General features: G+C 48.0%; 1 protein-coding gene across 1 annotated transcript in view; it reads right to left on the bottom strand.

The window, feature by feature from the left end:
- ACAD11 (acyl-CoA dehydrogenase family member 11) overlaps positions 1 to 16,334 on the bottom strand; it is a 61,171-nt gene that overhangs the window by 29,441 nt on the left and 15,396 nt on the right. The window contains exons 6-11 of the mRNA XM_058657237.1: positions 12,165 to 12,306; positions 11,075 to 11,196; positions 8,247 to 8,353; positions 6,632 to 6,758; positions 1,526 to 1,603; positions 730 to 868 (exon numbers count right to left, since the gene is read on the bottom strand). Coding sequence (XP_058513220.1) covers positions 730 to 868; positions 1,526 to 1,603; positions 6,632 to 6,758; positions 8,247 to 8,353; positions 11,075 to 11,196; positions 12,165 to 12,306 — 715 coding nt within the window. The remainder of the gene's footprint in view (positions 1 to 729; positions 869 to 1,525; positions 1,604 to 6,631; positions 6,759 to 8,246; positions 8,354 to 11,074; positions 11,197 to 12,164; positions 12,307 to 16,334) is intronic.

The raw sequence follows: 16,334 nt of genomic DNA, 5'->3' as shown, positions 1-16,334 counted from the left end.
TGTGACTTTCAAATAAATATAATATTGCCGCCGCCCAGCAGCGACACTAAAATGACGAGGCATCTCTGCTGCTCCTGTCCCCGTTGGTCTAAGCTTCCTTCTGCCGCTTCTCCAGCCCTCCTTCCGCCACCCTTCTTCCCATTTTTCTCCGTTCTTGTCCCCGTCTCTCCATCCTGCTTTTACTGCTTCTGTCTGAATCCCTCTTTTCCAGCTCTCCCTACAACCCTTCTTCCTGCCTGTCCTTCTCCCTCGTCCTGTCTTTCTCCGTCCGCAGTCCGTCTTTCACCGGCTACTTTTATACAGTTCTCCACCAATCACTTCTCCCCGTGGGTCAACTTGGCGCTATGTGATAGGCCAGTAATCACAGCGAGGGCATTAGCCTATCCCTGTGACTTCCTGTTTACCTGCTGGCGAGACCAACCCCGCCTCCTGGCCCTGGGCCAGCCGCCATCTTGCACCGGCCCCTATCAATCCCAGAGCGGCTTCAGTACCCCGCTCCCCACACAATGTAATTTTTAAAAATTCTCACCATGTGTAGCAATCAGAAAGCTTCTAAATAAAATACCACCAGCTCAGTTTCCTTTCAACAAAACCAACACTATCTTTGTATCACAGTAACTAAAAAGCAAAACAGCTGTTTTATAAATTTACTTTGGCAGAAAAACTTTCTGGTTAAAAAAAAAAAGCGATGTTGAAGACCACTCAAAGCAGCCCACTCAGCACAGTCACCTGGAGCCTGGCAGTTGAAGACATCTGGAGCAAAAAAGCATTTTCCCGTCTCTTCCGCAATCAAGGCATAGTCCACCTGGCTGAGGCCGCTGACAGCTGGCAGGAACAGGTTCCAGAGGCCCTCTGCTTTGGCCATTTCCTGTCAGGGAGACATACAGGGCAGGGCTGTCAAGATGAACCACAACCCCAGGCAACTTAGCCTGGAAAAGACAGGGACTGAGCTTGATGTCTTTGGAAACTTCAAAGAATCAGGCAGCTAACTCATTTCTTGGTGTTCAAGCCAAGTGGTTCCTAACTCACCACAAATCAGCACTTTGCTTCCCATGAAGGGCCTTTTCCTCCAGGCTGCCTTGGATTTCAGCTGAAAAACTTGAGCTTGTTTATTTTAAAACTTCCGATTAAATTGCGGCAGTTTCAGCATAACTTTTACAAAATATAAGTACTACTTTTGACGTTTCTTCTAGGTGTTGCTGCTTTAAAACATGGGGTCCGAGGGCCGGCCCTGAGGACAAGCGCCGTCTTGACCTCACTGTGAACGCAGCACAGGTGAGCAGAGGTAGCTGGTTCTGTCCTTAGCTGCCAGTAAGCAGCTGTCGGCATGACACGCCATTTACCAAACTCAAGGCGTGCCAACCGCTGTTTCACGGGTTCTATTTTTAACTTTCTTTTAAAATAACTATAGGGCAATTATGTCAGTAATAGCTATGTAACAAAAAAACCCAAGGTCTTAAAAAAAAAAACACTTGTATATGGATCTTTTTTTCTTGATGTAAGATGCTTTCTTGCTTTCTCTTACCTTGAGTTTTTCAATCACTGGAGGTTTTTCCCATTTATCCATGACATTTTCATTTTCTACATAGAATTTGATCACCTCCTTAAAAGAAAGAGGAAAAGCATTTATTAGCAAAGCTTAATTCAAAGTTGAAAAAAAAAGTTATAAATTGCTAATCTCCAAGTAAACTGCTTTCAGGTGAAGATCAGCTGCTACAAAATTAGCAATATGTATCTTTAAAGTCAGACATGAGCCAGAATATAAATCCTAAAGAGTTTGCTGGTCCCCAAATTAGACCACCCCAACATTAGAAAGTAAACTTCCGAATCTTACACTAAAAGTTGACCGTACCATTTCCAGCAATGCAGCACACTCCATGGTGAAAAAACCTCTCCGACATGGAGCTGCTAAGCTGGGACCTGGGGTGTTATGGCACAGTAGGTTAAGGCCGTCGCCTGTGACATGGCGTCTCCCAGTTTGAATCCTGGCTGCTCTGCTCCTGATGCAGCTCCGTTAATGTGCCTGGGAAGGCACCCTCACCAGCCACAGGGGAGACCCCATCTTGCCCCTGGCCAGCCTGGGAGGTTGTAGCCACTTGGGGAGTGAATCAGCAGATGCAAGATCCGTCATTCTACCATTCAAATTAAAAAGGAAAAAGCTAAGCTAAATAAAATACAGCGAATCAACTAATTCTATTTAATAAAGCATAGCTGTGCCGGTAAGAAACCTAAGGGAACTTCTCAAGCGGCAAGGGGGACCCAGCTCTCAGGTGTGAGCAGACACTGGCGCTGAGCGTGCCCTGGGGTTTGGGGTGATCTTGGCCCTGCCTTGGGATGTCAGCGGACAGAGCTGAGTGCCCCCACAAGCGGGTGGGCTCCAGGACCATCCCCTTCCTCCACCAGAGCCAGGATGAACAAAGCGGTCCTCACCCCCCAAGGACAGAGCACTAGCACATTCGCTCACAGGCAGCGCTTAGCTCAGCATGAAAGAGAACGAGGCTTTTCAAATCCAAAGCAGCTCTTCGCCCACGTTTGGAATCTGAATTTACGCCCCTGGCAAAGAGCAGTGAACAAAAGTCCTCGGTGACCCCTTAGCTAACTAGCATTCGAACCCAGAGGACAAGCTGCTGGTCACACAAGGAAACAAGCCACTGGCAGCAGGAACTGGCAAAACCACAACACAACCAACCAGCAAGGTCTCGGCCAGAGGCCATCAAGTTACCATCACATCCAGGACAGAACGCTCGCCTCCAGCAGATCACGAGAATAAAGCAAGGCATGAAAAGCACCATCAAGCATGACAGGAGCTGAGTAAGTCCTCAGGACTATGGCAGAGGTTCTCACAGCGCGACAGGCATCAGAACCACAGGGTCACATCACAGCGACCCAGGGCTCACCCCGAGCCCGGGCTTCTGTGTCCTCGGCCCATGCTCTAGCTCTCAGCAGCCAACGTGCTCTGAAATTTAAGAACCACGGTTTCAGGATGGAAAAGGCAGATTGGCTACATCTGAAAATCGTTCACAATCAAGGAAAAGAAACAGCTGATGACCTTACTCAGGTAAAGCAGATTCAACAGACACGGGAAGGGCCAGGTGAAGTAGCCTAACGGTTAAAGTCCTCGCCTTGCACACGTTGGGATTCTATATGGGCGCTGGAAGAGGCTCTGGGCTCCTGGCTTCGGATCAGAGCAGCTCCAGCTGTTGTGGCCACTTGGGAAGTGAATCAATGAATGAAAGATCTTCCTCTCTGTCACTCCTCTGTATGTCTGACTTTCCAATAAAAATTAAATGAATCCTTAAAAAAGAGAGAGAGAGACTGGAAGTGGGAGCAGGTCCGGGACCTGATGGATTTAGAGAGAAGTCCTAATGTGGGTCTAACTGGAACCCTGGGTGACCAGAGGAGATGAGAGCCCTTGTTGAGAAATGACAGGAAAGAGCTCTCGGAGCTGAGCAGACACTGCAAATGCAGGATGCACAGTGAAGCCAGAGCAAGAAAAATCCCTCAGGGAAAACAGACACCAAAAGCAAAGACTGCGATTGAAAGCCGGTTCACTGCAGCCACGATGAAACAAAAACATTGGTCTTCAATTGCTAAGACAAAGTAACTGCTAACCTCTAGTTCTACAGACAATCAAATTGTCTTGCAAAGATTAGGCAAGAGGCGAGTGCTCCGGCACAGCAAGCTAAGGCTCGGCGCCTGTGGGTGCCTGGTCTGAGTCCCGGTTACTCGGCACTTCTGACACAGCTTTTGGCTAAATGTGCCTGGCAGGAAGTGGATGAAGGCTCAAGTACTTGGGTTCCTGCCATGAATGTGCGCGGCTGGATGAGCTCCTGGCTCCCGGCTTGGCCCTCGCCCAGCTGATGGCTGCTGCAGGCGCTCGGGGAGTAAACCAACAGGTGGAAGATTCTTGTCCCTCTTTCTCTTTCTCCCTTTCTTTTCCTCCCCTCCTCTCTCCTCTTCTCCCCTCTTCCATCATTCTTCTTTCAAACAAATAAACCAATCTTCTTTTTCAAGAGAGTTGGGCTGGCACTGTGCCACAGCCGTGAAGCTGCTGCCTGCGGCTCCGGCATCCCACATAGGTGCCAGTTTAAACCCCAACTGCTCCACTTCTCACTCAGCTCCCTGCTGACACCTCGGAAAGCAGCAAAGGCTGCTCCAAGTTTTGAATCAGCCCAGCTCCAGCCATTGCAGTCATTCGGGGAGTACACCAGTAGGTTGAAGATCTATTTTTCCCTTTCTCTGTAACTCTGCATTTCATATAAATAAATAAACCCTTTGAGAGAGAGAGAGAGAGAGGGTATAAGGATGGGCATTTGACACTAGGATTAAGATGCTACTTGGGACCTCCACATCACATACTGGAATGCCCAGGTTCAAGTCCCAGTTCTGCTCCTAGAGTCTGGGTCTCTCTCACGTGACAGCCATCACCTGCTACCCAGGGTCTGTGCCAGTAGGAAGCTGGAGTCAGAAGTGGAGTTTGGGATTCAAATCCAGGCACTCTGATATGTGGTCACATGTCAGTCACAAAGCAAGTGAGGGTCAAAATTCAATTTGAAAAAGAAACCAAGAGCCTGGCACGATGGCTCAGTGGCTAAATCCTCACCTTGTAAGTGCCAAGATCCCATATGCAAGCCCTGGTTCATGTCCTGGCTACTCCACTTCCCATCCAGCTCCCTGCTTGTGGCCTGGAAAAGCAATCAGGGATGAGTCAAAGTCTTGGGAATCAGCACCTTTGAGGGAGACCTGGAGGAAGCTCCTGGCTCCTGGCTTCAAACTGGCTCAGCTCTGGGCATCGCAGCCACTTGGGGAGTGAACCAGTGGACAGAAGATCTTTCTTGCTGTTTCTCCTTCTCTATGTAAATCTACCTTCCCAATAAAAATAAAAAATCTTGAAAGAAAGAGAAATAGAAAAAGAGAGAGAGAAAGAAAGGAAGGAAGGAGAGAGGGAGGGAAGGAAGGAAGTTAGTTCATCTTGGGACAGATACCTGCTAAAAAGAAAAAAAATCCTCCTGCAACTCCAGCAACAACACGGGCTGCTTGCCAAACACCTGCAGGCTCTGGACCTATTTGTTGGGAGCATCTGGTCTTTTTCAGTTCCCTCTTTGATACCTGCAAGTCTGAAGCTGCAGGCCTCTCAGAATCCCAACGGACTGGAGGCCCCTCACCCGCAGACAAGCTCCCCAGGCCACAGGCGAGCACCTGACACGGGAGCCCACATGGTCGGCGAGAGATCCCTAGCAGTGTCCTCCTTCGCCCCACCGCGGGCCCCACCTCCTTCACATGGTTTGACAAGCGCTTTATCTTTGCTTCCTCTTCTTTATTCAATGTCTCCCTTTCTTGATGAAATGCAAGCTCCCTAGGAGCGTGCTGCTTGCGAGTCTGTGTGTTGCAGTGCAGGTGGAGCCTCAAAGGGTGCTGGGGTTATTGAGGTACCATCTTCTGGAGGCCTCAGTGTGGTTTTCACGGGACCGTGGTGAATCCCACGGAGCAGGCTGTCCTATAGCAGCCACTGGCCCATCCCTGCTCTCCCGCTTCCTGGCTCAAGGGTGGATGGAATCGCTTCCTCTTGCTGCAATGCAATACGGCCTAGGGGGCCTTCACCAGGGGCCACACCGAGGGTGAAGGTGCCCAATTTGGGGCTTTCAGCCCTCTGAAGTGGAAGTTAATAAACCTCCAACCCACCTCAGAACTCGGCCTTGGCCATGGAGAATGGACCACATGGAGCACACACCCTGTTGTGTTCATTCTTCTGCCTTCCATGCTCCTCGGGTCTAACCTGCTACGAGGGACCCGAGACTGACTTGTTCATGGAAGAGACTGTGGCCTCCCACCTCTCCATCCTCAGTGAACCTGTGGAAACTTAACGTCTCTCTCTCTCTCTCTCTCTCTCTCTCTTTTGTAAACCTTTATTTTTATTGGATACTCAGATTTCCAGAGAGGAGAGACAGAAAGATCTTCCACCCACTGGTTCACTCCCCAAGTGGCCACAACGGCTGAAGCTGAGCCGATCCAAAGAGCCAAGAGGGTGCAGGGTCCCACGGCTTTGGGCCGTCCTCAACTACTTTCCCAGACCACAAACAAGGAGCTGGATGGGAAGTGGGGCTGCCAGGACATGAATCAGCACCCATATAGGATCCCAGTGAGTGCAAGGTGAGGCTGCTGTGCTGGGCCCGAAACTTAACATCTTGAAATGGTAGCTTATGGAGGAAGAGGTGTAACACTATTTGTGAAGAACTTGAAATGATACATAAAATTTGGGCTTTGTCCATCTGACAGGGTATACAGATTTTCAAGGAATATATCTTTATCTATATAGATATAGATATATCAATCAAGCTAAGTCAATGCCTTTAAAAAAGATGCTTAAAGCAATATTTCCCTCCAGTATATCCAGGTCCCCAAATCCACAAGCCGCTAATTGTTTTTGACTTGCAATTCTGCAGGTTTATCTGTGCAATCCTTTGGCATATTTTAGAAGCTACCAATTCTGCTGGCTTGGTTCTGCTGCGGCTCTCCGTGTTGAGTGGGCGGGGACTTGGGGGAGGACCGACTGTCGAGCTGCTTCCCACAGGCAGAGGGGACAGCAGTGGCTACCCAAGCCCCCAGTGCCAGCGCCCTGTGCACCACTCACCGTTTCCATTGGGAAAATGTGCTCCTTCATGAACTGCTTCACCCTGCGAAGAACTTCCTGGCCTTTCCTAGTCTGTGAAAACAGCTGCCCTGTGGCATCCATCTGCGGTGCTTCAGTACTGAAAGTTCTGTTAAAATACATAAAAGAAAGAGAGAAAGAAGAGAGGTTACGGAGAGCTGGCATTCAGCCTCGTGTTGAAGGCACCTGCCTCCCTCGTCAGACAGCCCAGGGTGGGACACCCGACCTGGACAACTGCCTCCCGCTCCAGCTAACACCCAGCCTGGGAAGCAGCGGTGACAGCGCCGTCACTTGGTTCCTGTCACCCATGTGGGTGGCTTGGCTTGAGTTCCTGGCACTCAGCTCTGGCCTGGCCTATTGGCAGCTGTCGTAGGTATTTCAGGGGAGAATGGATCTTTGTCTCTTATCTCTCTGGCCCTCAAATAAATAGCTTCTAAAAAGTTACCAGATGGGGCTGGCACAGTGGGGGAGCAGATTAAGCCTCTGTCTTCGAGACTGGCATCCTTTAGGAGCACCGGCTTATGTCACAGCTGCTCTAATTCCAGTCCAGTTCGCTGCTACTGCGCTGGGAAAGCAGCACAAGATGGCCCCGTGCTTGGAGCCCTGCACTCATGTGGAAGACCCAGAGGAAGGTAGTGGCTCATGGCTTTGGTCTGGCCCAGCCCTGACAACTGTGGCCATTTGAGGAATAAACTGACAGGAGAGCTCTCTGTCTCCATTCGCTTTTGCACCCCCCACCAACCTTTCAAAGAAAGAAAAAAATCTTTGTTTTTTCAAAGTTACAGAGATGTCCAAAACCATTATTACATATTTCTGATTGTCATGCACAGTGTCTCACAGATCCCCAAAAATATTTCTCAGAGGAATTGCCACATTTTGAACTTTTAAAAGTCTTTCGTGTTAGGGGGTGGACGTAGGATCACTTTATCTTGCTTTAAAGCATGATTGGGGAAACCAGAAGATGGGCACAACCCCATGGGTGCTATTTTTGAATCTTTACTGAAGAAGAGCAAACAGCACAAATTAATCATTTTTAAGCACGTGCCTCACAAGTACGGCTGTTAGAAGTCAAATCACAGACGTCCACCTGCAAGATCCCTTGGGGAAAACGGCTGTTGTGACAACACGCCTTGTCCTGGGGCTCACACAGCACTTGTGGGGACTGCACAGTGCCTGCAAGCACTCAGCAAAGGCACTGTGACTGGTGGCAGGCCCAAAGTCAACATGGCCGCAGTGTGGGCAGACCAGCACACGTCCCCTCCCGAGGCCCAAATCAGCACGACCGCAGTGTGGGCAGACCAGCACACGTTCCCTCCTGGCGAGCCGCAACACCTCCTGGTGTTTGTGTGATTCTGGCAATATCTTACTCAAGTTACTTATTCAAATTAATAAAAAAGATACCCTCCTAAAGATGCAGATTGCCTCTACATTTTAGGGCAGTTTAGACTTAGGCATATAAGAAGTTTATGAAAGAACTACTATGACTGACATAGTGAAGTAAGCCATATAAACATGTCATTCCCCACTAAAGGGGATCACCTGCAAAGACCCCCCCAAGACTGTGGAGCTTGAGCCAGCCGAGGGGTGCACCCCTTACCTTCTGGAGAGGTGCAATCCGGTTTCTGCCAGGGGTCCCACGATACTGGCAAACTTGAAACTGTCGGCAGCAGAATTGTTGCCCAGAAGGTACCTGCTGTATACTCCCTGTGAGCAGACGGACACAGAACAGTCACAACACGGGAAGAACTCTCCTCTCCCCCCATCACCCCCTTCCCAGGTCTTTTGCAACATGGGTGCATCAAGCTCACGGGCGACAGAGCTGGCGTCAGCCTGTCAGCAATGACCTCATTGCCGGGGTCAACACACCTCTCTAAGGTCCATGTCAGGGTCCATGCCTTTTCACGCTAGCAGTCAAGAATAGTCAGAACACTCTTGAAAATGACCTTGGCAGTGACCAAACATAGCACGTGTGCACCGCTTCTGGGGGGGATTAAAGCTAAAAACCACAAATTCATGAAAAACGGCAAAGCCAAAGAAAAGCCAATAAGATGGTCAACAAGGATTTTTGTTTAAAGATTTATTTATTTTTTATTGTAATGACAGATTTGCAGAGAACGAGAGACAGAAAGATCTATCCATCGATTCACTCCCCATGTGGCCACAACGCCAGAGCTGAGCCGATCCAATCAGAAGCCAGGAACTTCTTCCAGGTCTCCCATGTGGGTGCAGGAGCCCCAGGCTTTGGGCCGTCCTTGACTGCTTTCCCAGGCCACAAGCAGGGAGCTGGATGGGAAAGTGGAGCAGCCAAGACACGAACCACGTGCCTGTATAGGATCCCGGTGCATGCAAGATGAAGATTTAGCCACTAGGCTATCACTTCGGGCACCTCTAAGTATTTTAAATATCAGTTTGGGGTCTCTACTGCAGGTGAAACTCTGAACAGTGATAGTTAGATGCTTATCAGGCCCTCCTTCATAGTCTCTATTTCTGCACTTCCAACATAACAAATCCACCATACATCCAAGTACAATTACACTTCATTATTTTCTTGTCTGGTGGTACATAAAAAGTTCAAAGCCAATGTCATTGGAAGAGGCCTCTAGGAGCAGAGTGTAAAGCTGCTGCTGCAAGATCCAAATCCCACATGGCAGCAGGTTCATGCCCTGACTGTTCCACTTCCGATCCAGCTTCCTGTTGATGGCTCGAGGAAAACACTGGAAGATGACCCAAGTATGTGAGGCCTGGAAGAAGCGGCTGCTGGCTTCGGCTGTCCCAGCCCTGGTCGCTATGGTCATCCAGGCAGTGAACCAGCAGACAGAAGGTCTCTGCCGCTCTCTCTGCAACTCTACCTTTCAAACAAATGAATAACATTTTCTGATTTCTCTTTAAAAACGTCAGCATAGGAGTTGGGCAGCTGGCACTACAATCTGCTTGTTGGCCCTCCACGTCACTCTCAGAGAGCCTGGGTTCCGGGCCCAGCCCGCTTCAGACTCGGCGTCCTGCCGCACGTGGAGGACACCCAGATGGAGTCCCAGGCTTCAGCCTGGCCCGGGCTCTGCTGTGCCCAGTGTGTAGGGGGTGTAGTGACAGATGGAAGGGCTCTGTCTCTCTCTCCCTCTATCTTTCTGCTTTTCAAATACATAGAACTTCAAATAAGTGTATTTTGGTGCCAAAAGAATTGGAATTACATACATTATGTTTATGGAAAAATGTATGTTATAAAAATTCTATACATGGATTTCAAAAATTTTTGCACAAAAATGAACACATTCTGATTCAACTTTTTAACAGACATTTTGAAGAATACTCATTCTTTATGTAATAAACACTATAAATTGCTTTTTTATTATTTCCAATTTCATATATCCAATTAGAATGGAATATTTATGATCTGTGAGAGTAGTGTGTAGTTTATGATTTACATTTTTTAAGATGATTTATATATTTTTATTGCAAAGTCAGATATACAGACAGGAGGAGAGGAAGATACTCTGTCCATTGACCAACTCCCCCAAGGGGCCGCAATGGCCGGTGCTGTGCTGATCAGAAGCCAGGAGCCCAGAGCCTCTTCAGGGTTTCCCATGTGGGTGCAGAGTCCCAAGGCTTTGGGCTGTCCTTGAATGCTTTCCCAGGGCACAAGCAGGGAGCTGGAAGGGAAGCGGGGCTGCTGGGATGAGAACCCACACCCATGTGGGATCCTGCTGCATTCAAGGTAAGGACTTTATCCGCTAGGCCACCGTGCCAGGCCCATGATTTACATTTTAACTTCAATTATAATCTATGCCAGATTTTTACTTCAAAAGCCATTTTAAAATCTAAGTGTTTATTTGAGAAGCAGAGAAAGAGACAGAGAGAGCTTCTGTCTGTAGAGCACTCCCCAAATGCTGGCAACAGCCAGGGTTGGGCCAGGCCGAGTTAGGAGTTCAATGCAGGCCTCCCAGGTGGGTGGTAGGAAACCAACCCCTTAAGCCAGCACCTGCCGCCCCCCGGGGTGTATACCAGCAGGAAGCAGGAACAGAGAACCACCCAAGAACTCTAAAATGGGACACCGGCAAGCCAAGCACCTAATCCTGAAAAGCCACTTTGCATTGCAAGCCGGTTTGGAATCTGATTTGTGGAATCTGACAGGTGAAGAAGTGGCCAACCCGCCGCGACTTCCTCTTTTGGTCACTGTACCTTTCTCTTTCTCGTCCTCCATCTTGTTACTTGATTATGCAATTGCCAAAAAGTGACTTAGGACTTTGCTTTTTCCCTGTGAAATCCCTATTCTGTAACTTCTGGATTTATATTTTATGCTTGTCTGATACTTGTTACTATGAAAAGCAAAATAATCAAAGAATAGGGAACACACACACTCAGGAGGCCGTGAATTACTGCCATTGGTATGCTGGTTAAATGACAGTGAGGCGTAAGTTAAGAAGTTACCTGGGCAATCGCAGCAAATTTAAAATATGAAAGGGCAAGAAAGAAATTCCAATTAGGGAGAAAAGAACTAATTCCCTTGCAGCGGCAATATACTGAAATCAGTTCTTCCAGTGTTGGTATTCCTGTAAAACCAACATAGAAAATAAATTTTAATGAAAATGTCATGTTGAAATTTCAAAATGTCTCAATAAGGCATAGATTTGTACAACAGAACATAAAAACCACACACACATAAAAGATACACACAATAAAACATGTCCTAAATGTTGCTTCCAAAAAGAATCCTGTATACAAAGGCTTATGATTTGTTATAAATTACTAAAAGTGGGAGGATAAGTTCAAACACATTTATATGGATCAGATGAGGGTGGGCATTTGGGCCTGCAGTTGAAACACCTGTGGCACACAGCCAATGCTGGAGGGGACAGCCACTCCCAGGCCTGGACTCCAGCTCCCTGCTCCTGTGCCCCGGGGAGGCAGCACGGGCTGGCTCTCACCGCGGGCCCTGCCACCTGGCTGGAAGACCCGGACTGAGTTCCCAGCTGCAGATGTCAGCCCCTAGTCCGAGGGACGTGGGAGAGCATTTGGGAAGTGAGTCGGCAGCTGGAAAATCTCTCTTTTTCTCTCCTTCTCTGTGTCTCTATGCCTTCCAACTAAATGTTCTTTTTTCAAAGTCAAGCTTTAAAAATAAAATAAATTACAAACTTTCAACACTTTTTTTAAAAGGCAGAGAGACACAGAGCCAATCCTGAGCCAGGAGCCTCTTCCAGGTCTCCCACATGGATGCAGGGTCCCAAGGCCTTGGGCCGTCCTCCTCTGCTTTCCCAGGCCATGAGCAGGGAGCTGGATGGGAAGTAGGGCAGCTGGGATATGAACCAGCACCCACATGAGATCCCAGGCCATGCAAGGCAAGGAGTTTAGCCACTAGGCTACCGCACTGGGCCCAAATAAATAAGTAAATGTTTAAAAAGAAAAGAAATGAGTAAATAAACCAAAAGTATTTAAAATTGCGATACAATTTTTTTAGTCATCAAGACAATAACAAGAAATTTGAGTTACTAGGAATTTAGACAACGTTACACTTTCGTACCTCTGCCTTCTTGGATATGAAAAGCTTGATTTATCATTGGAACTGTTCGTGGCCAAAAGTAGAACAGTGAAAGATGAGCCAAGTCTGACAACGGATGGCCGACGGTCGAAAGCTCCCAGTCCAGCACGGCCAGAACCCGAGACTGTAACCACACAGAAAGGCCTTGAGTATGTTCAAATGTGACGCAGCACAGTGAGACCAGCGGGGAACCAGCAGACATGTAAGATCCCGCTTCCCTTGTAAAGCCAGCCTGAGGCCATCACGGTCTGCTCTCCCTCGGGGAGCTCCCGGCTTGTCCGCGAGGTGACCAGCCAGCTCACATCCTGGAGCCCCAGGTCCTCTGGTGCGTTACTGACCAGCCAGCCTTCTGAACTTGACCTTGCATAGTCTATCTCTACAGCTCAGCAGAGCGAAAAGCAAGTGGCACTTCTCAGCGTGGAGTCACAGTTCCTTACATTGCAAGATGTCCTGTGGCACACATTTGCTCCACTGATGAACTAAACTACCTAACAGGGTTACACGCCGACGGCAATGATAAACTATTTTGTGCTGCAGTAAAACATGACCACTGAGCCACACAATAAAACAAGGAGTATGTAACTTGAAGCCAACAGGACAGAACGCTTTCTTTCTTCGCTTTGGAATCACATGTATCAAGTGACTAGGATCTTCACTTTCAGAGCACATCCAACTGCCAATGCGAGAGGAAAAGGCAGGCTGCGGGAAAACAGGCCTGCTGTACCCCGGGGATTTTTTAAGGGCTGTAAGTGAATACTCCCACAAGGAGAGGCTATGCATCCGACCGGCAATGGCCGTGGCTCCTTCCAGGGACTGGAGCAGGGATGAGGAGGGACCGGGCGAGGAGCCGCCCTCGGATGTCCCTCTACATGGCATGGTGACACTTGTATCTCAGTAGTCTCTGGCTGCTGGGCTCTGGATGAACTGTAACAGAGCCAGGAAGGACTCCGAACCGTCACTTAGACAACTGGCCTGTGTGGGGCCAGGGGAGCAGCAGGGCCCTCTGGGCGATGCCAATCCCGCAATTTCATTCACACTTGCCCTAGGAAGCCTCCTGGAAGCAGCTTCCTGGGAATCATGTCCAAATCCTAGCTCCATCTTTTACTGGATGCTTAGTGCTGGACAGGTTAGTTAACTTCTCTGATCCTCGGTGTTTTCAACATAAAATAACCTTTCTCACATAAGCTATGTGTGAAGAGGCACCAAATGAGGGCAGGGAGTATGTCTGTTCTATCTTGCACTTCCCTGGCACAGGCTCTGGCACACAGAAGGCCACCAATATGTATATTTGGAATTAATAAATGATTTTAAAAGGCCAACATATACCAAGTGATCAAAAATGTATCAGTACTATGGGAAAAAGAGATCACCTCCTCCTCCATATCTTGACTTTATTAAGACCGTTTGTTTTCATGATTATACTGCATTATTAGTTGTTTACCAGCTAGACTTGTTAAGCTCTGTTTTTAAATGGTGTAATTTTCCCTACCATCATTCTATTGCTATCTGTGCTCTGAACATCCAAACAAAAGAAGAGACGTTTCCTTACCCTGTAAATGTTTATTTAAAAAAAAAAAAAGCACACATTGGGAAATTTCCCTAAAATTAAGCTTCAAGATATCTGACATATTTTTCTGGGAACTGCACACCACTAGCTATAAAGCAAGAGTCAATTGGAAAAGTGGATGGCTCATCAAATAGTATCAATTAATGTGAATTAAATGACAACACTTTATTAGAATCCCGCCTCTGCCTGTTTGTGTTAGGTGCTTAGGACAGACTAGTTCAAAGAACCTATTAATAATTCAAACCATTTTCTTTCCTCATTCTCTTCCTTTAAAAGACAGCGTCAGGAGAAAAGATATTTTCTATCTATTGCACCACACCCCCAAATGGTCACAGCAGCCAGGCCAAGGTTGGCATGCTAACTCTGCCCTGGTCTGCCACACTGGCACCAAGTGCCATGGTACCTGGGCCATCCTCTGCTGCCTTTTCAAACACATCAGCAAGGAGTTGGATCAAACGCAGAATGGGGCCTGGTGCAATGGAGTGCCAGCCTAAGCCTCTGTCTGCAGCACCAGTATCCCACTAGCTCTGGCAAAGCAACAGGTAACTCCAATCCTTGGGTCCCTTCACCCACATGGGAGACCCAGCAGAAGCTCCTGGCTTCGGACAGGCTCAGCTCTGGCCAGAGGCTGCTTATCCCAACATCATTTCAGCCTTTGACTTACACAATCTCCAACACTGAATTCGGGCCATGATGTTTGTACTGCCAATTAAAGCCGGCCTGTCAAGTTATCGGAGTCTGGGGACAGTCTGGCTCACCGTCTCGTCTAGGCTGTAGCCTCATCTTTCAGTGAAGACTTGACATTTTTGGGAGGCGGCGTTCCCAGAGCTTTTCCGTGCTGCCTGAGCTCTCCCGTCGCTTGTCCCCCTGGCCAGCCATGCTCAGTATGTGGTCCTGCCTTGGACTTGACTCTGCCATGGCCTTTCAGTACTTTGCTGCTTCCTAGGGACAACAGCATGCTGGACGTGGTCCAGATGATGTTGGAGACATTGAGGTCCTCTCTGCAATAACTCGATTTGTTTCTTGATTTCTTTGTTTGTTGAAAGACTGATTGACACACAAAGTTGTCTCTCTTGAGCAACTGCTTTGCTTTAACCTAGACACGTGGCAGTGTAACTGTCTCTGCTTCACACCATGTCTCCCAGAAAATTTGGATAGCTTACTGCCCGCCACTAACCCTGAGCATGACCTATGATATTCATCTTATTCTTATTATTATTATTTTATTTGAAAGGCAGAGTTACAGAGAGGAGGTTGAGCCGCCACCAAGGCGGCTAGCATCCTGAGTGGAGCACCCAGTTCAGGTCCTGGCTGTACACCTGAGCCCGGCTTCCTCGCATGCGCACAGGGGAGGCAGCAGGTGATGGGCCAAGCAGCTGAGTCCTTGCCGCCCACCTGAGAGAAGTAGGTTGAATTCTGGGTTGCCAGCTTTGCCTGGCCCAGCTGTAGCTGTTGGGGCACTAGGAAGCATGAGCCATGGCTGAGTGTTCCCTCTGTCTCTTTATTTCTAATAAGCGTGTTGCAGCCTCAAGCTAAGGCAACTATCCAAGAGTAGTTACCAAAGGGCATTTTAGAGCCATCTGTAAAATGAACCAAACTTAGTAACAATGCGTGTTCTCAACAGTGACATCTCAGACAGCGGGAGCTCAAAGGAAGCACCCATTCAAGTACAAGTTCAAGTCTGCACCCTCGCCCATTCCTCGTCTTCAAAGGTTAACAAACATGAGTCTGCAGGGCAGACATTCCTTTGTACTTGGAGTCCACTGGAGTCCTAATTAAGGAGCAGATGGGACATCGATGGATCCACTCGTTCCTAATGAAACAGAATTGGTTCTCAAGCTGAAAGGTCCATATGTAGAGTTAAGCTCGAACTGCAACGCCTTTACCATTTCTCTACCGTAAGATTTATATTTGGAAAGTCAACAGTATGTTCCAGGAAAACTGGATGTCCTACTGAGAACTTGCTCCGACATGCTTCAGATACTTCACAAGTAAGTAACTGGAAATAACTCAAGATTATGAAACCAACTAATATGCTTTTTTGTTTTGCCATACACTACAGTGGTCTTTGTCTGGTTTACTCTACGCATTCCTAGAAGGTCTGCCATTGAAAAACTGTTTTGTTTTTCCTCCCTTAACTGTTGTATTTTCCGATGATACTGTTGTTTTCTTTCCATAATTGTTGAAAGGTACAATTATAATATCCTTTAACGCTATCCCCTACAACTGCGGTTGTCGTGCATAATATGAAAGATTTACTTAAACCTTAATGTTTCCCTAAAGCATAAAATTTGACCAGCAGTCTCAAGAAAATAGAATAGAAAAATGGGGGAAATGGCAGAGAAGAGACTTGAAGCAGGTTGAAAGTCAGCCACATGCCAGGTGCCAGCACCTGCTGCTTCCCGTCACCTTATGTTAGCACCTTGCCACCTCCACATGGTGGTGCTTTCCTTCCAAATTACAGAGCACACAGTCAGCTGCCTGGCTTTAAAGATGCCCCACAGCTCTGTCAGAAGCACTTCAAGGAATCTGCACGCTGGGTACACAGGACCCCTGCGTACTATTCTTACAACTTCAGGCTTAAT

This window comes from Ochotona princeps, chromosome 30 (genome assembly GCF_030435755.1).
Source record: "Ochotona princeps isolate mOchPri1 chromosome 30, mOchPri1.hap1, whole genome shotgun sequence".
In the NCBI taxonomy this organism is placed as follows: Eukaryota; Metazoa; Chordata; class Mammalia; order Lagomorpha; family Ochotonidae; genus Ochotona; species Ochotona princeps.
Note: the sequence above shows the minus strand (reverse complement) of the source record. Positions and strands in the feature narration are given on the sequence as shown.